Genomic DNA, 25,934 nt, shown 5'->3' on the forward strand with positions numbered 1-25,934 from the left:
TTAAGAGATATACTAGTTTTCATAGTAACATCAAAAAAGTATCTCAATGAAACAGAGCTCATTTCAGAGACATTTCACATATACACCCAGGTCAGCAAGAGAGAGCACTGGATGAAAGGGTCAAAATTACAGTGAAAAAGTTATATCACACACACACACACACACACACATACATACACACAGATGAAAGGGCCAAAATTACAGTGAAAAAGTTATATCACACACACACACACACACACTCACACACACACACACACACACACACACACAAAGGTATATGATGAACACAAATGAAAATACTGTATAGATCTTTGAGTTTATTTTTATAATGGAAAATTCTGGAATTTCATTTCACTTCTTATTTCACTGTGGCTCAACAAAATGTCAACAAGGAACAGTCTATACTTGGGAAAATTTGACTCATAGACAAAGTCCCTAAAAATAATTTCTATTTAAAGGCTGCTTATGAGTAGGAAGGATTTTGTTCCAGATATGTCTTTCAGATGGACCTCTTCATCCTTGAGATCCAACCAATTTCCCTACCTCTAATTAATATCGATAGTAAGGATAATAACCACCCTCATCTCCTAACCAAGTCAAATTTTAGGCATATTAGTAAATACTGACATTTCCTTAAAGTATAAATATTGCTACAAAGATCTTTATCTTTGGCCAAATTTAAAAATATTCAATAGCTTAAAAGGATGGGAAAAGGACTGAGGAACATAACTCAATGGTAGAGTGTTTGTCTAGCACTTGAAAGGTCCTGAGTTCAATCCCCAGCCAGGTGAGGGGGTAGGGGAAGGTTGTGGAAAAACCATTGACCTACCTTTCAGTGTCAATCCACTGTCAGCTACACCATCACTTATGTGTTTTCTGACTACATTCTTGACATCTTCCAGAGCTTGAGGAGCTAAAGGAGTGTTGAAACAAATTCTCTAGCAAAAAAACAAAACAATTAAGTTTAAAAATAAACCAGCATTAAACCCACAAATAATATAAAACAATAATCTACAAAGCAACATTAAACCACAGTTGCAATAAAAAGAGACAAATCCTCTTCTTTGTATTATTTGAGCATGACATATTTAGAAGAAAAGAAACTTCCCAACTTCACTAATTCTGTTTCTGTAACACAAGATTCTTTGTGTAGTTATGCTGTACAAAACCAAGAAAGCAAAATGACTCAGAGTTCATGCTTTAAGTCATTCTTCATACACCCACTGTATACAATGAAATGAAACTATCAGAGTCTCCTCAGTTCCTAGGCATAAGAGAGTTTTTATACCCTAAGGAAGGGCTTAAATAGTTTGATGTGGTAGTTTTACATGAAAAAGAAAAAGGCTTATCAACAAATTGTTATTGAAGTTAATATTTTTTTTAGCTTTTATGGGCAAAGAAGCTAAAAAAGCTACCTGAAAGAAGTTGAGTTCAGCATCATTAAGAGTACCATCATTATCCTGGTCAGATATTTTAAATATACGGGTAAGGGCTTTTATACAGGCTGATTTCATCTATAAAACATTGAGAAAAGAAATGATCGTTTTAATTAAAATAAGATTTTACAGTATGTTTTTAATAAGCAATGCTGGGAAAAAATCAGATTGCTTACCCATAACATCAAATACAACTAACACAAAAAATTAATTAAAGCAAAGACATTTACTTTTTTTGGCAATACTGGGGTTTGAACTGAGAGCTCTACGCTTGAAAGGCAGATACTTTCCCCCTTAAGCCATGCCTCCAGCCCTTTTTGCTCTGGCTATTTTGGAGATGAGGGTCTTGCTTTTTGTCCAGGGTGTCCCGGCCTTCCATCCCCCTACAGGCACATATCACTATGCCCAGGTTTTTTTCCATTGAGATGTGGTCTCACAAACCTTTTTAGCCTGAGCTGTCCTGGAACCGTGATTCTCCTGATCTCAGCTTCCCAAGTAGCTAGGGTTATAGGCATAAGCCATTGGAGCTTGGTGCCATTTACTTTTATATTCAAGCATTTTTAAGTAAATGAAGCAATATTTACTTGAACTGATATTAGGAATGGACAAACTTTCCTCTCATGATCAAATTCTTTGAAGATAGGCAAAAGAAAAAGTTCATCTTTTTTTGAGACAGAGTCTAACTATCTAGCCTTGAATTCTCCTGCCTCACCTCCTAAGTGCTGAGATTACAGGCATGCTTTACCACCCACTGCCTCAGAAGTTCATCTTTAGATATGTTCACTCTTCCACTGACATAAAGAACTATTTTATTTATTTATGTCCTCCCTCATTCCACAATGAATTTGAACGGATGTATAAAATTACTACTGGCTTTCTTCCCCAACCTCTGGTAGGAGGTAGGAGAATGGAACTCAATGTTTTTTATTTATTGGGTTTTTTTGAGACAGGATCTCACTATGCAACCCAGGCTGACCTTAAACTCAAGAGCCTCCTGTCTTAGCCTCCTGGGTACTAAGATGCAGTCACACATCACTACTCTGTTTGTTTGTTTGTTTGTTTTTCCAGTGCTGAAGATCAAACTCAGGGCCTCATCTATGCTAGGCAAGCACTCTGCCATTGAGTAATACTGCCAGTCCAAGAGACTTAAAGGATATGTTAGAATGAGGATACAGGCTTATTTGCAAACACAGCAAAATATCACTGGCTAATAAGTGTACTAACTTTCTATGAGATAAGATTTATTTAGACTTACTGTTGTTTACTTTATTTATCTTTAATTTTTCTGTTGTGAACCATGCCTCCCATCCATTTTGCTCTGGTTATTTTGGAGCTGGGAGTCTTGGGAACTATTTGTCCAGGCTGGCTTTGAACCTCAATCCTATAGATCTGTCCCCAAGTAGTTAGGATTACAGGTGTGAGCCACTGCACCCAGCTTCAATGTGATTTTTAAAATGCTAATCACCTTAATATAATATCAAAATATGATTATTATTGCAAAGTGTTAAAAATTTGGCATCAACAATGCTCTAAAAATTATAATAATGAAAGCATTTTGTGTCTTACACAGTAAGCATTATCATTATGTAACAGTCACATCTTTTTCATTATTAGGTAAGCCGTGGGCAACATGGGTCATACAGAGTTCATCATCACTGGAAATATTTATAGCTCAGTTTTTAATTTAGAATACAAACTTTTTTTGATGATTCTATCTCAAATCTGTGTTGAAAGCTTATTGTTTTCTAATAAAAGATACTGGTATAAGGTTAGACTTAAAATTTGTACATGTATAAAACAATACAGTCTAATAAAACATAATCTAAAAGTTGAAAATTATACATACCATACCTAAGAAATGCACAACAGGTGGTGAAGTGCTTTACTCATGTGGGACTGGGGGAAGGGCCAAAGGATTAGCAGATCAGCAGAACTAATAATAGGGTGAGAACAGAGCAGCAAATAATTGAGAACAAACTAATAGGGGAATTTAGTGTACCATTAGTATAAGGCCTCAGAGTTAAATCCTTCTAGTAGTACTTTCCAAATTTCCTTGACTGTAAAACACAGCACCTGGATGAATCAGAATGGAATGGGTTTCTAACAAGCATACCTAGTAACTTCTATCACAAGGCAATCTGGGAAACACTAGATTGGGAATAAATTAGAATTTGGGTGGTGGTGGCTCACACCTGTAATCCTGGCTAATCGAAAGACTGAGATCAGGGAGATTGCAGTTTGAGACCAGCCTGTGCAAAAAAGTTCTCCAGATCCCATCTTAACCATAGCTGAGCACAGTGGCACACATCTCTCATCTCAAGCTACATGGAAACTAAGATTGACAGGATCATAGTTCTAGGCGGGCTTAAAAGTTTGCAAGACCCCATCTCAATGGTAAAAAAATAAAAATAAATAAATGAAAACAACTGAGCGTGGTAGCACACACCTGTCATCCCAGCTATGGAGGAAGCATAAAATAGGGGGACTGAGGTCCAGGTAGGCCTAGGCAAAAAAGTGAGACCCTGCCTCCAAAATAACTATAGAAAAAGGGCTGAAGGTATGGCTCAAGTGGTAGAGTACCTAACTAGCAAGTATGAAGCGCTGAGTTCAAACTTCAGTACCACAAAAAAAAAAAAAAAGAGAGAAAAGAACAAATTAAAGCTGGGAATGTAGCTTAATGGTAGAGCACCTGCTTAACATGTGCAAGGCCCTGGGATTGATACTTAGTACTGAAAAAACAAACAAACAAACAAACAAAAGAGTAAATTAGGAATAAAGGAGTAGTAGACAAGAAACAAGAAAGAGTAAACTCCGGTCAGGTTAAGGGTAACTCAGAGTAATTATTTTTTTACCAGGGATCAGCACTTTTTCTGTAAAAGGCCACATAGCAAATATTTTAGTCCTGGGGGCTAACAAGCATAATCAAGAATATCACATAGGTACTTACATGGCAAAAGAGAAATAAAATTTCCACAATGTTTTTATTGATAAAATTCAAAATACATTAACTGAGTATAATTTTGCTATACAGGTCTGCTAATGAGCTTGGAAGGATAGCATTTTGCTTAATTGGAATTCAAAGTTAGTGTTTGCTACCATAAAAGTGAACTGTAATTGTTCATATGTTAATGCTGATCTGTGAAGAGATTTTATCTTTGAAAAATGTCTTTTTGAACCAATCTACATTGCCAATACTGATACATATACACAAACATAATCTTAAATAATCAAATTAATTACTTGATATATGGGCTGCTAAAGTGAGCATTTAAATTCATTACTTGGAAGGCATTTATAGCAGTACATTCTTTCCTTGGTATTTGCCTTTTATCATATTAATACACACAGATTAATCAGTTCCAGGTTTGGGGTAACTCAACTACACAGTTAAATGGACTAGGAAATATGGAAATTTTCTTTGCACTTGCATCAAAGTCCAAAAAACAATGCTTGGACTATAGTTTGAGATTAGAAATCCACTTTTTTCTTTTCTTCTTTTGGCATAAGGGTATGCACTGATAAAAAATGAAATGTGGTACAGTGACATATATGGTACTGAAATGCTGTCAAATTGTAACTGTCGATGCAATTAGTAGTACACTGAGCATCAATTAAGTAATGAGAGTACCCCGTGGACCTCTGGGGTTGTGTGTGTGTGTGTGTGCATGCGCTGTACTAGAGTTTGAACTCAGGGTCTTTTTTTTTTTTCCTAGGCAGGTACCATACCACTTGAGCCTTGTCCCCATGAGCTCTGTTGAAACTACTCAAATCTGCCTTTGTAGCACAAAAGGAGTCACAGACAAACATAAACAAATGAGCACAACTGCTATAATAAAACTATGAAATGATGACGTTTGAATGTATTATGATTTTCACATGTCACAAAGTATTATTATGTATTTGTTTGATTTGGTAGTACTGAGGTCTGAACTCGGCTTCACACTTGCTAGGCAGGTGCTCTACTGCTTGAGTCACCTTTTTGCTTCTAGACCTCTTTGCTGTGATTCATTTGGAGCTAGGGTCTCACTTTTTGCCCAGGCCAGTATGGACAACAATGAAATACTGATACATGCTACAACACGGATGAACCTTGAAAACATTTTTTTTCATTTTTCTTTTATTATTCATATGTGCATACAAGGCTTGGTTCATTTCTCCCCCCTGCCCCCACCCCCTCCCTTACCACCCGCTCCACTCCCTCCCGCTCCCACCCCTCAATACCCAGCAGAAACTATTTTGCCCTTATCTCTAATTTTGTTGTAGAGAGAGTATAAGCAATAATAGGAAGGAACGAGGGGTTTTGCTGGTTGAGATAAGGATAGCTATACAGGGCATTGACTCACATTGATTTCCTGTGCGTGGGTGTTGCCTTCTAGAACCTTGAAAACATTAAGCTAAGTGAAAGGAGCCAGAAACAAAAGGCCACTTACTCTGTGATTTCACTGATATGAACTGTTCAGAGAGGTAAGTGCATTCATTAGTGGTTGCCAGGGGATAGGGAGAGGAGAGTTTAGGGAATGACTAACAATGGGTACAGGGTTTCTTTTGGGAGTGATAAATGTTTTGCTAAGAGATAATGGTTGCATAACTTTGTGAATATACTAAAAACCATTGAACTGTGTGTGTATAAGGGTGAATTTTACAGTATGTTAATTATATCTAAAAAAATTCAATTTTTAAGTCTATGGCACAATTCTGTTAAATTTTAAGTATTACAATAAGGAATTACTCTATTTCTTAGCTATAAAACAAGAGTATATTCAAGTTGTATTACATGTTGTACTTGTGTCAAAAAACTACACAAGTATTAGGAATGTGGTTCAGTGGTAGAGTACATGCTTAGCCTGGGCAAGGTCCTGGATTCAATTTCCAGCATCAAAAAAAGTCTCCAAAAACTACACAATTTTTGTTTGTGCTTTTTAGTTTGTAGATTTTATAATTGCAAAGTAGATCATTATTAAGTCTTTGGATTTTTGTTGCTATTATTGACAATTCTGTTTGTTTTAATGGCACTTTCTGAAATAATACTTAACCTGGAAAACATTGAGTATTTTCACTGAAGAAAAATAACTAGAAAATTCAGCAATTTAATAATCAGTAAGTTCCAATTTCAGCGGTTTCATTTTTAGAAAAATAATTAAGAGTTATTAAAAATCACTGTCCTATTTCAGTTACTCTGTCTATATTCCAGTCCCTAAAAACACAGTTTATTGGTTGGTTACCTCCTTCTCCTCTGGGCAGTACAGAGGTCCTGTAGGATGAAGAACAGCTTTCTGTGCATAGTAAAAGAGCTCTGATATGTTCTTCAGGTTTTTTGCTGAACACTGAAAAGGAAAGTTTTAAATTTTATACTCTGAAATCAGTTATGTCAGCCAAAACCAAGTTTTAAGGTAACAGTAAGAGTCCTTGAAGAAAATGAAAAAATAAATTTTCCTTTGTGGACATGTCAGCATCAATGTCCAAAGGAGCTTAGAAGCCTACTCGCAAGTTCTCTGCTTTATCTAGTTTACAAGTCTTCACAAAGAACAGAAATTTATTGCATCTCACATTGTTTCCCCTCCCATTCAGAATATCAAGTTAGTGAAAATTCACCAACAATAAATTTCCAAATTGAACGATGAGGCATACCTCCACACAGGTTTCTATTTCTGTATATTGGTTCATAATAGGAAGGATGGTCTCCATACTACTATATTCCACCAGATCAGATTTGTTCCCAACCAATATCAAAGGCAGCCTGAAATGAATAGTGCACAACGTAATAAGGAAGCTAAAAGACATTAGATTTTTATCTTAATTTACATCAGAACCCAATCTAACTAAAAAGCTTCAACCTCTCTAACATAAAGCCTCTACTATACTCAGGTTCAAGTGCCCTTTATATATAGGTTTATTAATTCATTCAAAACTACTTATAAAGTACCTAATAAACTACAAACTCTTCTAAGGATTAAGGGCATGAGACAGAAAATCCTTCCCCATTCTAACAAGCAATTTCCAATACAGCAGGTGTTATAAAGGGACTCAGTAGGGGGACATGAGATAAGGTAATGGAAGGGACCTAATTATACATACAATCAAGGGAAAACTTCTCTTAAGAAGGTGGCATTTGAGCCAAGACGGAATCTGCACGTGAAGACCAGAGAAGAAAGGAAAGCAAGTGCAAAGGCCCCATACTGAGAGAACATCCTGGTGCAGATGAAGAACAGGGAAAATGCCAGAATGGTGAAAATGGAGCTAAGCGGAAAGTTATAAAATGGGGATGAAGAGAGGTTCAAAGGCTACACATACAAGGACTTTAAGTTGCAGCAGTAGTGTGGGTTTTACTATTGGTGTAATTGGGAAGCCACAGGAAGGTTATGAGCAGGGGCATGCCATGATCTGATGACATTTTAAATGCAATGATTTGCTGTCTTTTAGAATACACATTAAATATTTCAGTGTGTATCTCTGAAATATTTCACTATGTGTATCTCACTAAATATTTTGATATGATGTTTAGTTTGCTTCAAAATGGCCCCAACTGAAGAGGTAATGATGAAACAAGATAGACCACAAGTTAATTGCTAAAGCTGGATGACAGATATACTGGAGTTCATTACACTATTCTAATTTTTATCTGTGTGATTTTTTTTTTTAATCAAGAAAAAGCTCTTGGCTAGGCATGGTAGTACATGGCCATAATTAATTACAGCTATGCAGGAGGTGTAGATCAGGATTGTGGTGTGAGGCTGGCCCTAGGCAAAAAGTTAGTGAGATCTTATCTAGTGACTAAGTGTGTCTGTCTGTCTGTCTGTCTATCTGTCTATCTATCTACCTATCTATCTATGAACTCAGGGCCTGTCCCCTGAGCCACTCCACCAGCCCATTTTGTGTTAGGTACTTTCGAGATAGGGTCTTGAGGACTATTTGCCTGGGCTGGCTTCTAACAGCAATCCTCCTGATCTCTGTCTCCTCAGTAGCTAGGATTTCAGGCATGAGCCACCGGCGCCCAGCTAAGTGTATTTATTTTAACTAATTTAAAGTTAAACTGATACAACTGACTAGAGGCTACTACATTGGACTGCATCACTTGAGAGGGTCATTCTCTGCTTTTCACCTTGTTAATAACGAACCACAAATTTTAAAACAGGATAAAGAGGAGCTGTCAGAGTTGTAAGGCACAAAGTCTCTCATGAATATGTAAGACAGAGGGTCAATGCCCACATTCATCCATTAAGAACCAAATCTTCAGAGTTTAAAGGCACAGAAGCACCCCAATAAAAGAGAAATCTAAAAAAATAAGTAAAAGACCAAAATGTGTACAATTAATAAATATTATTCTGACTTTCCTAACATTTAAAAACACTCAAATGCTTCATAAATAATTTATGTCCCATTAAACCATATTGAAGCAAAAACATTGCCAGTTTGTCTTAAAACTCAAACCATGTTTGTGCAGAACTCTCATCCTGCTCAGAAAATGACAACCTGAATGTTCTCTTGCTTTTTCCCTACTATCCATGTATCTTCCAAAGAATTACAAAGAAAACTCCCTGCATGAATTCCTAAATGCAGATCTCTAGGGATTTTTTAAAGAACTTATAAAGTGCTTATATATAAATTATTTTCATTTGATTTTCAACATAACCACAAATAGCTAAGACAGTTATTACCCTCATCCATCCTTACAGATGGGAAATCAAATGCCATCTTAGAACTCATGGGAGCCAATCAATTTCAAAGGTTTTCTCTAAGTACTACTGCTCTGACATACACCACACTATGAGCAATCAATGACCCTTGCTCACACTGTGAGTAATGACAACCTTATCACATAATACATGACAATGATATGCTCTAAAATGAAGACTTTTTCTTTTTTTTTTTTTTGACAGTACTGGGGTTTGAACTTAGGGCTTCATACTTGCTAGGAAGGCATTCTACCACTTGAACTATGCCCCAGATAATACAAAAGTAATCAAAATATTTACTGTCAGTAATTATGAATCATTATAGTATATAATAATAATAATGGTATAGTACTGGAGCTCTGCTTTTTGCTTTGCTCTAAAATATATTTGCTGCTTCAAAAGATTTCTCCCAAAAAAGGTGTGTGGGAGTATCTGGAGGTAGGTGAACAGAGAAGCAAACTCGATAAAGCAAAGGTGGCAAAGTGTTAACAAATGGTGGACAGAAGTGAAGAGTTTACAAATGCTCATTATTTCCTGAATCTTTTCTGTAAGTTTGAAATTTCTGAATACAAAATTTGAGAGGAAAAAAATATACCTGCTGTCTTTGTCTGTTCTTTCATTTATGAGAGGAATCCATCGACTTGTAACCTAAAATGAAAATTAACACGAGCTAAATCATGATGCAGATCTTCTTTGAGAAGCTTTCTGTCCTTAGGTCTCTAAAATTCTAAATGAGGATTGACTCTGAAAGTGCCCCCATGGAAACCAGGCATGGTGGCACTTGGAAGGCAGAGGCAGAAGGATCATAAGTTTGAGACCAGCCTAGGCTACATAGTGAGACCCTGTTTAAAAAAAAAAAAAGTGTGCTACTGAAATTTACTTACAGTGGAAAAATAAAAAAAAGCCATGCATCCATACCTTATCAATAGAATGTTTGTTGTTAACAGCATAAACTATGCAGATGACATTGGCCTAGAAGAAAAATTAACAAATTAATAGCAATAAAAATAAAAATAGAAACAGTAGCATTTAATTATCAACCAGTTAATATTTTAGGGACAAAGGAAGAAAATGAATTGGAAAAAGAATTAAAAAGCTTGCTTATAAGAAGAATATATTCCTAAGGGCATATAGCAAAACCACACACTAAAAATTGGCAATAACAAAGAATTGAAAATTCTTGATAAATGAAAGAAGGAAAAAGGTATACTCATAGGATTATCACTGTTTCTCCTCCCCCCAAAACCCCCCACAACTATTTGTTTTAACTGACCTGTGATATTTCTTGATGAAGTTGTTCATCACTCTGTTCTGCTTCTACAAATGACAAAAAGTCAATGTTTCATATTTTAAACTCTTTCATAAAAGCTAGTAGGCTAAAAATCTATGCAATATCTATGGTGGGTTGGAGGTGTGGCTCAAGTGGTAGAGAGCTTACCTAACAAGGCCCTGAGTTCAAATCCCAGTACCACCAAAAAAAAAAAAAAGGAAAATGACATGGTGTAACACTAAGCTAGTAGCAAATACAAGGGCAAGACAGGAGAAGAAAAAGTTGAACTATGATAAGAAAGCTGGCTAGCAATGAAGTCTACAAGAGGATAACTCGGGCATGGAAGGGCAGAGGCATTGTATGATGGATCTAGGCCAGCATCTGATCCACAGTTGAAAAGGGTCAGGCAAAAGAGATCAGCAACCTGAGATAGAAAATTCTCAGACAAGAGTCTATATACACAGTCTAAAGGGGCCAGAAAATCTGGGCAATACAGGCTAAAGATCTAGACAGCAAGTAGGAGTAATAACCACCAGGGCCCCGAAGGAAAACTGGAGCATGACCATGAAGAATCAAGAATTCCCTCTCTAGTACATATCACTAGCCAGAACTGCTCTCAATGGGTGGATGTTCATGTAATCCCACACGAAAAGGGTATGCGTGATAGACCCTAGGATGAAAAAGCATAGAAATGAAGACTGATGTATTAATTTAGATCACCTGAGGTTATACCCCCACTACTCTGCCAAATGCCTGTTATTTCTCATATATAAGCTAGTTCAATGATAATTTACACTATGCTAAATAACTGGCCATATCTTTAATTTCTTTCAACATGTGAACTAAGGCTTCAATTCTAACACTAAGTGAATTCAGTGCTACAGACACCGAAAAATAATTCTGTAAGTAAAGATAGTTATGAGACTAAAGCAGAAGGCAATGTCATTCTCCCTCAGCTTTTAGTACAGTGCTATCAACAGATACAATGAAAGCCACATATATATGTTAATTTTCTAGTAGTTATCTTAAAAATGAAAAGGTAAGATTAATTTTTAATAACCCAAAATATTAAATTTAAAATTTAAATATGTACTCAGTAGAAAAAATAATGATACTTCAGTAGAGCCCTCCAGTGAAGTTAGGGAGGGGATCACAAGTAGAATTCTACCAGGAAACCACTTACCCGCAACCTGGCCTGATTTTCTTCCCAAACTCTTCTACAGTGACTTGGGGCTGATTGGCTTAATAATAAGCATAATCCCTTTGGAAAGACCCATGAAGGGTAGCATGGTGAGGTGATCTTTGGACTTGGACAAGCCAAGTAAGTTTTTGTTTTGCATTTACTATGTGATCTTGGTCAAGTTGATTAAGTTCTCTAGGCCATATTTCCCCTACCCTAAAAGGAAGACAACACCCACTCCTTGGTGAGGTAAATGAAATGGAGACACGGAAGATACTTAGCACATGGTAAACTCCCAGCTCTATCAGGATGGGAACTGTGACCCTATCAGAGCAAGGTGATGGTTCCCATAGAGCTCAATCACACAAGACCCAGACCAATGAAGCCAAAATAAAACCACTGCCATTTCCCAATTTTAAAAACAACCACTTCTCTCTTTGATCAAATACAATTTATTCTTTCACTTCAGTGCCTACCATGTACCAACGGCACCCTGGAGGCTGGAAGGTATTTAAAGATAACAAAGACATATTTCTCACTTCCAGGAGCTTTCAAAAGTCTGTTTTTCTTAAAAGGAAGGCATCTGGATCATGTCAGTGAAGGGGTAACAGCAGTTTTGTTCTGCCTTGATACAGTGGCTGCTACAGGTAGTAAATTCTGTTCTGTTATTCCTGTGTACACAATCATGCTACTCATAAGTATATAATATATTCATATAAAAAAAAGTAGACACAGTGCGTATAATTTCCTAGATTTCTGGGAGGGGATGAATTTAAAAAATTTCAAAAAGAAGCCAGGCACCAGTGGCTCACACATGTAATCCTAGCTACTCAGGAGGTAGAGAGATCAGGAGGATTGCAGATTGAAGCCAGCCCAGGCAAACAGTTTATGAGAACCTATCTCAAAAAAAACCCACCACAAAAAAGGGCTGGCATAGTGGTTCAAGTGGTGACAGCACCTGCCTAGCAAGTGTGAGGTCCTGAGTTCAAACCCCAGTGCCACCAAAAAAAAAAGGCAGAAATACCTCAGCCATCTGAAATTCAAAAAAGCCTATTTAACAGAAGAAAAATTAATGAGGTATTTTACATTCTTTCTACCATACTAACACTTAAAAACATCCAGTTGTATGTTATACTTACAGCACATTTCAATTTAGAATAGTCACATTTCAATTATTCAAAGGTTATAGGTATTGGACAGGGCAGTGTTAGTGTTTCATTTTTAGAATTTATGGTATACCAATTTATCCAAACAAAGTATTTTGCACACAAACACATATATATGCCAATTAAAAAAAAAGTTCTAGATCAAAACAAAGTAATTTAATGATTAAAAAGTTAGTAGAGCCAAGTGTGGTGATGCATTTCTATAATCCCAGCTACTGGTGGGGGAGGAGGACTAGGGCAAGAAGATTATGAGTTCAAGGTCTGCCCCAGGGGAGCTTAGCAAGACCCTGTCTCAAAATAAAAATTTAAAAAGGGACTGGGGAGGTAGGGTGAAGGTTGGTAGAGATAAAAACAGGAAATGACAGAGAAAGGACCATCTCTTTCCGAACATTTATAAAAGCTTAGTAAGAACTGTTTTCAGGACTATTCAATTAACCTTAGAGCTTCATCTATAAGAGGCCACTTACCTGAATAATCTACAATGTGTGTTGGAACTCTCTCTGGGGTGACATCAGCTGGAATGGTGATTTCTTCTGCCCGAGGAGGAACCTTTGTGTGCAAACAAAAATAGAAAATGAAAAAAACTGAGGGATATTACTAAAGTTGTTTACAGATTATATAAATTTACCTATCTTTTCATCCAAAGCTGTCCTTACAAATTTGTTCTATTTATAAATGCTTATTTTTGTGCTTTACCACAGAGGCAAATATGTATTAAAACTACAATAATGCTGGATGCCAGTGGTTCATGCCTGTAATCCTAGCTACTTGGGAAACTGAGACTAGGAGGATGTCTTCTACAAACTAGTATGAGCCTTTTAAAAAGCCACAACTGCTAAAAAAGAAACAGATGGAAAAAAGGTAGAGTTTGTTTCATTTTAATTTACTTTTGATAAATAAAAAAAAATCTTAAATATGAAAAAGAAATCAAAATGTTTACCTCTTCTGGAAATTCTTCACTGACCAGAGACATAATCAGTGATGTTTTTCCAACTCTAGCTGTGAAAAGAAAAATCATTACTTTAACAAAGAGTTTAGGTTCTACATAAGCTCAAATGCAGCAACCATACAGGGAAGTCTGTTACTTATTATCAAAAATGGAAAGCATTCAAATTTAGTACAACACATAAATAATAAATAACTAATGTCCCTGCATTAGTTTTTGAGTGCTGCATGGCTCAAGAGATAGAGCACGTATCTAGCAAGCTCAAAGCCCTAAGTTCAATTACCAGTACCACAGAATTTATTTCATGATGTAATTTTTAAAATTTTTCTTTGAGACACTCGCTATGTAGCCTAAGCTGGCCTTGAACTCACTATGTTGTCCATGCTGGCCTGAAACTTGTTAACCTCGTGCCATTAACTCCCTGGGTGCTGGGATTACAGGAGTATACTCTATGCCCAGCTATGGATGTAAATTAATTAACATTCCTAACAATGAACTTTGGTTTTTTTCTAAGTTTTTACTTTTATAAATAATGCTGTTGAGCTGGAGAAGTGGCTTAAATGGTAGAGTGCCTACCAAGCAAGCATGAAGCCCTGAGTTTAAATCCCAGTACCACCACTACCACCACTACTACTACTACTAATAGTAATAATGATAATGCTATAGTTAGTATTTCTACAGGATAAAATGCTTGAAGTGGATCTCAAGTTAGCACATATGACTTTTTCTTGTTTTTTTTTTTTTTTCTCGTGGGACTGTGGTTTGAACTCAGGGCTTCATGCTTGCACACCTCCAGTCTGTTTTACTCTGGGTTATTTTGGAGATGAAGCCTTGAATACTATTTGCCTGGGGTGGCCTCAAACCATGATCCTCCAGATCTCAACCTCTCAAGTAGCTAGGATTACAGGTATGAGGCACAGGCACCAGGGAACCTGTTTTGTTTTTAATTGGTATTTTTTAATTACCTCCAAAAAATAATAAATCCATTTATATCCTCAACAGCAGAATATCAGAGTGCCTATTTTCCTATATCTCTATTTTTTTTTCTTTTTTTAGAGTTTTATATTTAAAGGGTTAGTAACTGTTGGGTGCTGGTGGCTTGCACCTGTATCATAGCTACTTGGGAAGCTGAGATCAGGAGGATTTCATTCAGTTCAAGGCAGGTCTGGGCAAATAATTCAAAATAACCAGAGCAAATTGGGCTGGAAGTGTGGCTCAAGTGGTTCAGTGCCTGCTATGAAATTACAAAGCCCTAACTAAGTTCAGGGCTGGCGGAGTGGCTCAAGATGCTGCTATAGAGCTTGCCTAGCAAGCGTGAGGCCCAGAGTTCAAACCACAGTGCCACAATTAAAACAAAAAAAAAAGCCCTAAGTTCAAATCCCAGTCCTGCCAATAAATATATAAACAATAAATAAATGGTTAATAACAAGGTAAAAACAGAGAAATTTACCAATACATTTTCTATTTTAGTAATTTTTTTAGTACAAAAACTTTAAAAATCTTAATCTTTATTCTGAAATTTGACTTCTGTTTCCATAACTTTTCTGGTCATATAATTATTCTTATTAGATATCCAACTGCTTATCAACTAAATTCTTTTGTGATTCTAGAGGAAAACAGTTCACTTGCCCATTAGTTTCTGTATAATAGCAAATTATGATGCCTACAAATAAGGTCTAAATATGAAAGAATGGAAATTTTTAGAACTAAGAACAACCATAGAACCTTCCTAAATAATTAAAATAAAGGGTGAACTGAAAACACAAGTCAAGTCTCTGAGAAAATAATCAATAGCTAGAACAAGGAAGGACAGTACTGGTCGAAACAACGCAGAGGGTACATGCTGTGACCAAATAAGTATTGCTGTGGAGGGACAGCCTAGGCAGTTTAACAGGTGTTTCCTAGCTCTGATTTCTACTGATCTTTTCAATTGACTTGTATCAAAAAAAGGTTTGGGCCTTTTCAAGTGGCTGACAATAAGGTATTATTTCACCAAATTCAGACCATGACATTGGATCTGGAGCCCTCACAGAACTGTTAGACCTATCCAACAATACCTGGTTACTTGACTCTCCACAAAATTTTCAGATGAAGGACCCAGAGACAGTGATTTTCTCAAGATCTAACTAAAATATTAGTTGCAGATTTAAGAGAGTAACCTATCTCCTGAAGACCAGAGTTTTTCTTATGCCACACCTTTAAAAATATTGCTGTTGGTCCCTGGGGGCTCATGCCTGTAATCATAGCTACTCAGGAGGCAAGATCAGGAGGATCATTGCTCAAAGCCAGCCTGGGCAAATAGTTCACGAGACCCTATCTCGAAAAACCCTTCACAAAAAATAGGGCTGGTGAAGTGGCTCAAGGTGAAGGCCATGTTCAAGCCCCAGTACTGTGAAAAAAAAATATATATATATGTATATGTATTGCTAATACAAGCTAATAATATAGAAAGAAAATGGCAACTCCTAATGTCAGCATTCATCCTGTACACAAACAAATACTGCATAGGTTAATTAAAAATCTACTGATTCATTGGTGACTAATCAGTAGCCCTGGCTCAATTTTACTTTTTTTAAACTTATTTGAGATAATTTCTTGTGGAGAGCAGAATATGAAAAACCTGTCAGAACTGGACATAAGCAAGGTGAGATTTGGTTTAATTGCTTTCATCTGTAGCCTGAGATAGGCACAGCCCCGGTCATGAAACAGAAAAAAAGCAGAACAGCTGCATCTCCTAAGTTTACATTCAGAGAAGCAGGAACAAGGTTTTTCCTGTTACAATGTCCGCCCCTCCCTGAGAGCCTCTGCTCCACCCTGTTCTCTGCTGTTTATAAGGCCTGCTGAAGGAGGGCTTGGGGCTTTTTGCTTTTTGCCTTTGGCGGGCTTTTGGGGCTTGGGTTTTTGGGGGCTTTGGCTTGATTCTTTTGCTTTGGGCTTTTTGGTGTGGGGAGCTTTTGGAAGGGAAAAGAATTACTGAAGTGAAAAGAATTGTTAAAGGGAAATTGCTGAAGGGAAAACAATGGCTAAAGAGGGGTTGATAGAAAGTCTGTACCGAGAGCTTTAACATAGGCCTTAGAAAAGAAAGCCAAAGAAAGAACTTTAACATAGGCTTTAGAAGCTAGAGAAAAGCCAAAGAGAACATGGGACAGCGCAAGATTGAGGACCAAGACTTTGCAAGTCTGAGCATCAAGGCATTAAGAAGGCTAAAGAGAGAATACTAAAGAAAAGCTGCGGGGTAAGGGAGGGGGTGGAGGGAGGGGGGAGAAATGACCCAAACATTATATGCACATATGAATAAAAAAAAAAAGAAAAGCTGCAAGTCTAGGGCAAAAGACTTTAAGAGAAATTAAGCTAAAGATAAGCTAAGAGAAAACATGGGACAGAGCAAGTCTCAGGAAAGAGGTTTTAAGCAAGGTTTTAAAGAACTGCAAAGGAGTAAGGCCTTAAAGAATAAAGATAGAGAAAAGAAGCAATGAGGGTTGGGCTTCTCCACCCGGACACTGACACACCTGACCCCACTTTCTCTCTATCCTGTGTCTTTTCTGAATCTCCAGTTGCCCCCAGTTAAGCCCATCGCTACCTCTGAGCAAGGCATTCATAGTAAGCCTATTTTTTGCCAAGTGAGGCATAGAAAACTAAGTGCATTCCCTGCCCTGGGCACACCACCACAATGTCAGGGCTGAGACCAGAGCCCACATCTCTAACCACTCCACTTCTTGGCCTCCTGGGTAGAAGTGAGACCTGGGGACTGGAGGAGGAAATACACTGTATCTAACCACAGTTGGCAGTGTTGGGGAAACCCGAATGGACTTCCTGAACAGGAGCTGACAGAGAGAAGCAGGGGCACAGGTGTTCCCCAGCCCTGGTGCTCTAGGACATGGTTTATCTGCTAGTCTCTTGCAAGCACGGCTCACATCTGTCTGGGGCATTGTGGAATGGCTCTTACCAGGGGGTTCTTGTAATACAGCAGCCTCCGCTCCTGGGGATCCAGGGCAAACCATCTTTTCTTGAAAGGTTCTCTCTGCTGCGGAAGAGGGAACCTCTTACCAGGGATGCAAAGCTGGGGATCAAGGGTGGTCGGTGCCTCGGGTTCTCTAGTCTGACTTCTGCAGTCAGAAGCCCAAATGCTTCTTCTGGCTGGAGAAGGCTCTGCTCTCCCCTCCCCGCGCACACTGCCTCTAGTGCTGCCTCCTCTTTCTTGGGCTGTGGACAAAGAAGGCTAAGAAAAAGGAAGCTGGGGAAATCAGAAGTGGCTGCTGCTCAGCAGGGCTGAAAGTGCTGGCCTTGGCCAAATTCTAAGCTAGGTCAGGACTGGAGCAAGAACCTGGGGGGAGGGCTGTGCCTGGCTAGGGAGGGAAGATTCTGAAACAACTCTCAGCCACTTTTCCAACTCACTGAGGCTTTTTTCACTCTCTCCCCTGACACCACATTCAACCTTTTAAAAAGCATTGGAATGTGGCCACTTGTAAGGGAGCTCACTTGCCTCAGGCCTCTTCTCTTCCTCTTTCCTCTCCCTCCTTTCTCAACCACCTGGATCCCCTCCAGCCAGACTTGGAGCCTCACCCCCCTCAGCACCTTGGCTCCATCCCACAGGGGCAGCTGGCTTTCCCTTCCTTCAGAGATAAGTGAGAAGGACCAGGCCCTGGGGAGGGAGGCGGTTTCGCAAGGGGAGCCAGCCCAAGGGTGAGGGAGGGAGTGCGATGTGTGTGTTTTCTTAGACTAGTCTTCAGCCTCTCTTCCCTGGACAGTCCTGGTGGGCTGTTGGTACACAGCACATGAATGTTCTAGAACAGCAACCCAAAACCTGTCCCTTTGCTGTTCTGCTTTCCCAGGATAGAGTTGGTAGAGGGAGTTCAGAAGAATGAAACTAATGGCGATGAGGATGGGGGCGGGGCACAAGAGGGAGAAGCCCTGAGTAGTGCTGGATCACACACCAGCTAAAACCCAGCCTCCACTCAGTCCTTCAACCCAGGAACTCACTGACACTGGTGTTCTTCCCTTCCCTCCCTCCCCATTTCACACCTCCCAAATTCTGCCCTCTTAGTGTGGTTGGGACAGGGCCATGAATGTCCCTCCCAGAGAGTGATAGAATTTACCTTTGGACCAGTCTTTTCCATGTAGCCTTGTTTGAGGTAGTTCCTGGTGATGAAAGGCACAAGCTGGGGGGAAGAGAGACAGATACTGATTACATACTCACACCCAGGGGCTCAAGATTCCCGACTGAACTTGGTTCGCAGACAAAGGGGAAGTTTGGAATGCAGAAGGATGTGCACTTACGGTTTTGGGGTTATAGTTGGAATATGCACTGGATATGATATAAATATTTCAACAAAGCTAGTCAACAGCATCCCAGAGGTCTGCAGAGCTTACCAGCATGGCTGAATCATGGCATGGACTCAGGCAAGGCTGAGAGGAGACCCCCTTGTCAAGAAGAATTTCCCAGAGTCTACTGTGTCAGGCTCTGGGTACAATTGTCATCCAATTTTTTGGGTGGTAGTGGGGTTTGAATTTGCAACTTCAAGCTCACACTCTACTACTTGCCTCCAGACTACTTTGCTCTGGTTATTTTTGAGATAGGATCTTGCTTTTTTGCCCACACTGGCCTGGACTTCTTCCCTCCTAGTTATACTTCCCACAGTAGTTGGGATGACAAGCACACGTCACCACATCCAGATTTCTCTACTGAAATGGGGTTTTATGAACTTTATTGCCCGGGGTGGCCAAGAACTGTGATCCTCCTTATCATACCTCCAAACTAGCTGGGATGACAGTTGGTTGAGATGGAGTCTTTGCCCAGGCTGGTCTCAAACCTCAATCCTCCCGATCTCAGCATACTGAATAGCTAGGATTACAAACCAGCACTTGACTTTCTTCCAAATGTTTCTACCTGGCATTTTCTGTTTATGTCTAATAGTAATGTGCTTCCTGTGACTTCTGTGTGTGTGGGGTGCTAGAGATCAATCCCAGGATCTCATGCATGTAAGGTAAGCACTCTACAACTGAACTAATTAATCCCCACCCTTGCCAATACATTTTAATGACAATTCTCCTAATTGAACTAGAAGGCATGGGATATTTTAATAAGAAATCTCTCAAAATAGATTAAGAAATCAGTAAATAGTGCCCAGTAAAGATGAACTGTTAACACAAATCACAAGCAAGCTGTTAACTGAGCATGCCTAAATAGCAACATACTTTGGAAAAGGACACATAATGCTTCATCAAGCAGGAGAAGAATCCTGTGTACAGATGATCATGCATAGGAAATGCTCCACTATCTACATGTTAACTAGGAAGATCAACTCAGGCAATCTCCGCCTTGTCATGTCCTGTAACATACTAACCAAATGGCATCAATTTTAAATTGTAAACAGCAGCAGGTTATTTCTGAGAACCCATGATAAAATTCTCGTACAGTTTTAAGTGGGACTATGTATACAAGTTTGAAGAAGTCTTACAAGGACCTTTATACAAAGGGAGGTAAAAGTTTCAGAAGAAACTAAAACAGGGCTTCTGTGGATATGTTATTTTATTATAACATAGTGTTCTAAGAACTCTTAGGTTCCCAGCAACTTACATGAAGATTCTAAGACCCCATGCTCTGCATAAGGCAATCCTATGAAAAAGCACTTCATCTAGATACGACACTTTTCTTTTAAAATGGCTCCTATATGAAGTAACGTGAATTAAAACTACACAAAGGAGGAAACTGGGTGATTATTAAAGCAATATGGGCAAATGAAGCAAGCCATTAATGAGTGGCTTGAAATTAATGTCTCATATAGCAGTAAAACTGCATTAAAAATAGTGTAAAAGATACAAAGGGACCTGAATCTTCAGGTCTCTGTAAAGACGCATTGTGAACTATGTACTTAGTTGCCAAAGTAAAATGCTGCTACTGAAATGACACAACAAGTAACTTATATGGCAAATGCAAATAATAAAACAAAATTTAAAAATCCTAAAGCCAAAATGTACCAAAAGAACTCACACCAAAGTAATAAATTGTTAACTAAAACAATTTTGATTTAATTATAGGTTAGGAGAAATGGGAAGATTATGAAAGAAACCTAGCTGTGAAAGAAACTGAGAGGATTTAAAAAAAGACTAAGTAGCACAAACAGACAAATGGAAATGAACATCTAAAGGAAAGGACAAATTAAATTCATAGCACACATAATATAGTAACATTCTCATGCAAAGTAGGCGTGTCTTCGAGTCAGAATAAAAAACACAATAAAAAAGTCCTGGGTAGTTCAAACCAACAGTCAAGCTCATTACTATACAACCAGTTTATCACTTTCATATTTAAACAGTTTTTAAAAATTAAAATAGATTCAAAAAGCATTTGTCCCCAGTAGCATGAGTTACACCATTGGAAATGAAAGCATTCCCAAAGACTAAAATCAACTGACCACAAGTTAATCATCTCTCTAAATGTATTTAAATTCAAATAATTCTCGTTATTCACAAATTATTCTAAAGAAAAACATAAACCTACTCACATTTTTAGATTGGGACTATAATTACCAAAGAACAAAATTACATTAAGCAACTGCTGAGTCATATGCATTAGGTATTTGTTTAACTTTTTAAGAATTTGCTAGGTAGGTTTCCAGTGCATAATAATTCTGTCAGCTTCTGTCAGTCTTTGTTCAAGAGCTCTACTGCTTGAGCCACACACCCCAGTCCTTACCAATCTTTTTAAGTTTAGCTACAGTGGTGATGTCCATCTGAGTATGTTTGCTTCTTATTAGTTAGCGCTATTGAAGTATAATTTACATTTAATGACATTCATTCATTTTAAGTGTATGGTTCAGCGAGTTTTGATAAATGTAGGTATAGAACATTTGCATCAAGCTGGGTGTGGTAGTATACTCCTGTAATCCTACACTCAGGAGGATCAAGAGTTGGAGACTAGGCTGGGCTGCATAGTGGCACCCTGTCTAAAAAAAAATGAAACAACGTTGAGAATTAAACTCAGCCTTGTGCACGTCAAGTCTCTACCACTGACCTAACATTCCCAGGCCTTGTTTTTTTCAAACAAGATCTTGCTATGAAGCTCAGGCTGGCATTGAACTTGAGATCCTCCTTCCTCAGGCTCCCAAGTGGTAGGATTATAGACATGAACCACTATGCTGGGCTGTTAAGCATCTTTTCAAGGGTCCATTTACCATCTGTCTCTTTTTAAACTTTTTTATTCTTATTTTTTATTGTTCTAGATTTTTTAATATATTTTATTAGCATATATAACTAACAACTGTACAGGGGGTTTCATTTTCACGTTTATATTATGTGCTTACAATTTTTTTTTTTTTGGCAGTACTGAGGTTTTGAACTCAGGGCCTCATGCTTGCTCAGCAGTCTCTGTACCACTTTAGCCATTCCACCAGCCATTCTTTTGTGTGAAGAGTTTTTTCGAGAAAGAATCTCACAAACTATTTTCCTTGACTTGCTCTGAACTGTATCCTTCTGATCTCTGCCTCCTGAGAAGGTAGGCTTATAGGCATGAGCCACCAGTGTCCAGCTTACAATGTATTTTAATTATATTCACCCCCTCCATCATTTTCCCTCATCTTCCACTGATCCACATCTGTTTGGTGAAGCATCTGTCAAATCTTTTTTGGGTGTGTGTGCTAAAGATTGAACCCAGGACTTTGTGCATTCTAGGCAAGTACCTTACCACTGAGATATACCCTCATCCCCATTCAAATCTTTCGCCCATTTTTTTTTGGAGGTACTGGAATTTGAACTCAGGGCCTTGTACTTGCTAGGCAGGTACTCTAACACTTTAGCCATATTTCCAAATTGTTTTCCTTCAGATATTTTTCAAAGAGGATCTCCCTGTTTAAAATCACACTGGCTCAAACCATGGTCCTCTTATTTACACTTTCCATGTACCTGTCACATACCAATGTGACCAGCTTTTATTGGTTGAGATGGGAGTCTCACGAACTTTTTGCCTAGGCTGGCCTCCAACCACCATCCTCCTAATCTCTGCCTCCAAAGCAAGTAGGATTGCAGGCATAAGCCACTGGTGCTCATCTTTACCCATTTTTAAAATTAACTGTTTGCCTTATTGAATTGCAGCAGTTTTAAAAATACATTTTAGGTATGTTTGTGTTAGATTTGTGTTTTGTAAATGTTTTCTTTTAGTTTGTGGCTTTTTCATTTTCATTATGAAGAGTGAAAGTATAATTTTAATGAAGTTCAGTTTATCAGGTTTTTCTTTTATGGTTTGTGGTTGTATATCCAATTTAAGAAATCTTTGCCAGGCACTGGTGGCTCAACACCCAACACAAAACAGGTCTGGCGGAGTGGCTCAAGTGGTAGAGTTCCTGCTTAGCAAGCATGAGATCCTGAGTTCAAACCCCAGTTCCACCAAAAAAAAAAAAAAAAAAAAGAAGAAAGAAATATTTACCAAACTGAAGCTTATAGAAATTTCATAGTTTTTTAGCTGTAACATTTAGGTATGTAATCTACTTTAGAAAGTTTTTTTTTTTTTTTTTTGACAATATTGGGATTTGAATTTAGAGCTTCACACTTAGGTGCTCTATCACTTGAGCCAATCCTCCAGCCCTTTTTCCTCTGATTATTTTGGACATAAGGGATTTCTTTTTGCCCAGATCACCTGGACAGTGATCCTCCTATTTTATGCTTCCCAATGTAGCTAGAATGACAAGCACATGCCACCACACCTAGCTTTTCTCCATTGAGAGGGGTCTTGCAAACTTTTTCTTTCTTTCTTTTTTTTTTTTTTTTTTTGCCAGTGCTAGCCTGGAACCACAATCCTCCCCATCTCAGCCTCCCAAGTAGCTTGGTTGAGATAGGATCTGTCAGTCTTTTGGTTAGGGCTGGTTTCAAACCTTGATCCTCCCAGTCTCAATCTACTAAAAGAGTTTATATACTATATGAGGTTCAGCATAATCTGTTTTCATTGTAGACATCCAATTGTGCAAGCATTATTTTTTCAAAAGACTTTTTTCTGTTGAATTACTTTGCAGTTTTGTTAAAAATTCATGGAATATGTGTGAGTCTTATTCTGTTCCATGCATTTATGTGTTCTGTAGGAAGTCTTGAAATCAAGGAGTGTAACTCCTCTAACTTTGTTCATTCACAAAGTTGTTTTGGCTGATGTAGGTCTTATTCATTTTTCTGTTAATTTTTGAAAGAGCTTGTCAGGTTTTACAGTTTATTCTGATGTTTTGCTGGAATGGCATTGACTTTGTTTTGTGTATTAGTTTGGGGACAGCTGACATTTACCAATATTGAGTCTTCTGATTTGTGAACAGTTTACTATTTTGGGAGGAGGTAATTTCTCTCAGCCATGTTTTAAATGTTTTGAACATGCCAAAGAACATAAAGTATACCACAGTTCCATAGTAGCCAGTTTTACATGTGCGGTTCAGTGGTGTTAGGAATATTCACATTGCTGTGCATTCACATTGCTGGAGAGAACTTTATCATTTTACAAAACGACACTCTATGCCCACTAATTCCCTCTGACTCTTCCACCCACGGTAGCAACCGCTATTCTACTTTCCGTTTCTGTGAATTTGACTGCAGATACCTCGTGTGGTACTGGGCCATATTTGGCTTTTGTCACTGGTTTATTTTATTTAGCATATGTCCATCTATGTTGTAGCATTTGCAGTTTTCAGTTTTGATTTGCGTCATACTTCCCCTGGAGAGTGCTTCTCTAGACTCTGTGGTTTTTTTCTTCATCCTTGCTAAATTCTCTTATTAGCTATAATAAGTTGTTTTGTCGGTTTCTTAGTGTTTTGTTTTTTTAAAGCAACTATGCTGGCATCTGGTATAGTTGACAACAGAATTGTCATGGCACAGGCCCAGAATGTCAACAGCTACTGGCTGCGGGTCTCCCAGCAGAGTAACACTGATTTAACAACAAGGCACCCTAGGCAACTGCCTACAGTTGGGTATTTCTTAGATTTTCTGTGTATGCAATCATGTTACCTACAAATATAGGTAAGTTCACTTCTTCTCTTTGATTTTTCTTCCCTTCATTTCTTTTTTGATGCTCTATCTCATTGATTAGGACTTTTAATACAATGTTAAGTAGAAGTGGTAACAGTGGATATCCTTCACTTGTGCTTGATCTTAGATGGGAGGTGATTACTATTTTACTATTGAATACAAAGTTAGCTGTAGGTTTTCATACATTCTTTTTATAGAATTGAGCAAATTCCCTTTATTACAAACTTTCTTAAGAATTTTTACCAAGAGTAGATGTTCAGTTTGAAAACCTTCTATGGCATGTTCTGAAATCAAATATTTTACTATTACTATAGAAAATTGCAGTGATTACTATTGGCCTTGGGTTTGATCCCCAGCACTACAAAACAAAACTAAAAAAAAAAAAATTATGTCACGTGTGGTGGTATACACCTATAACCTCAGCACTTGGAGGCTAAGGGAGGAAGAATGCCAATTCCAGGCCAGTTTGGGCTACATCAGAAGTTCCAGTCCATCCTGGACTACATTGGAAGACCCCATCTCAAAAGAAAAAAAAAGATATGTGTGTGCGTGTGTGTGTATAGTAATACTGGAATACTAAATAAAACAAAAGTGTTCTTTTCACCCATAAACTCCCCAAAAAATCAAATGTTTTCCCTTCTGTTTCTTATTTACATACATATACATTTTTATGCACTCATTGCTATAATTTTCTAATTCTAATTTTAAAAATACATATTTTTTCAGTATAAGTTTTCATAATTTTGATGACTATAAAATATTCTATCAAGCTATACTATTATTTAACCCTCAGGGTTTTTTTTCAAGGTTTATAAAACTTTGTCCACAGGTTGGAGAATTTCCTATAAAAGTTTCCTTGCCGACCTGGACTATAAATTATAAATAAAAGAAGTATATGTAAATGCCTTTAATTTGGTGATATATGCCCTTATATTTTTTACAGAAATTTCTTTCTCAAGAAGAGCTTTAAGGTATTGTTTTAGCAAAATTTGTCTCACTTGTAGATACTGTTCTGTTGACTCTGCAAGTAACCACGTTTCTCTTTCTCTTTCTCTCTCTGTTTTTAAGCTAAATGTTGCCAGCTACCTACAAATTATCTGCTTAGCTGAGAATTTCAGAACTGATGTAAAAGACTTTGTAACCTTGTTGACTGCAAATGCTTGTGATATCAGAAAAAGTATCCTTTACTTACAGTTTTGGATTAGAAGTGGAGGTGGATTTTTAGAAGAAAGGCCATTATCTCATTGTCGTAAGTTGATCTATTATAA

At 37.9% G+C, this 25,934-nt stretch overlaps 1 protein-coding gene across 5 annotated transcripts in view; it reads right to left on the bottom strand.

Annotated features, from left to right (window-relative positions):
* Positions 1-19,021, bottom strand: part of LOC109683325 (mitochondrial Rho GTPase 1) — a 50,239-nt gene extending 31,218 nt beyond the window's left edge. Inside the window, exons 1-11 of one of the 5 annotated variants that reach the window (XM_074046374.1) lie at positions 18,768-19,016; positions 17,618-17,695; positions 13,666-13,724; positions 13,193-13,274; positions 10,383-10,426; positions 10,028-10,081; positions 9,705-9,757; positions 7,065-7,173; positions 6,659-6,760; positions 1,416-1,514; positions 830-938 (exon numbers count right to left, since the gene is read on the bottom strand). In XM_074046374.1, the coding sequence (XP_073902475.1) occupies positions 830-938; positions 1,416-1,514; positions 6,659-6,760; positions 7,065-7,173; positions 9,705-9,757; positions 10,028-10,081; positions 10,383-10,426; positions 13,193-13,274; positions 13,666-13,724; positions 17,618-17,672 (766 nt within the window). In that variant the 5' untranslated portion in view covers positions 17,673-17,695; positions 18,768-19,016. Of the gene's footprint in view, positions 1-829; positions 939-1,415; positions 1,515-6,658; positions 6,761-7,064; positions 7,174-9,704; positions 9,758-10,027; positions 10,082-10,382; positions 10,427-13,192; positions 13,275-13,665; positions 13,725-17,617; positions 17,888-18,767 lie in introns of those variants that run through there. The other 4 variants (XM_074046376.1, XM_074046377.1, XM_074046375.1 and 1 more) reach the window with 4 other exon arrangements.
* Positions 19,022-25,934: the final 6,913 nt, after the last annotated feature.

Source organism: Castor canadensis, chromosome 11, assembly GCF_047511655.1.
Source record: "Castor canadensis chromosome 11, mCasCan1.hap1v2, whole genome shotgun sequence".
Classification (NCBI taxonomy): Eukaryota; Metazoa; Chordata; class Mammalia; order Rodentia; family Castoridae; genus Castor; species Castor canadensis.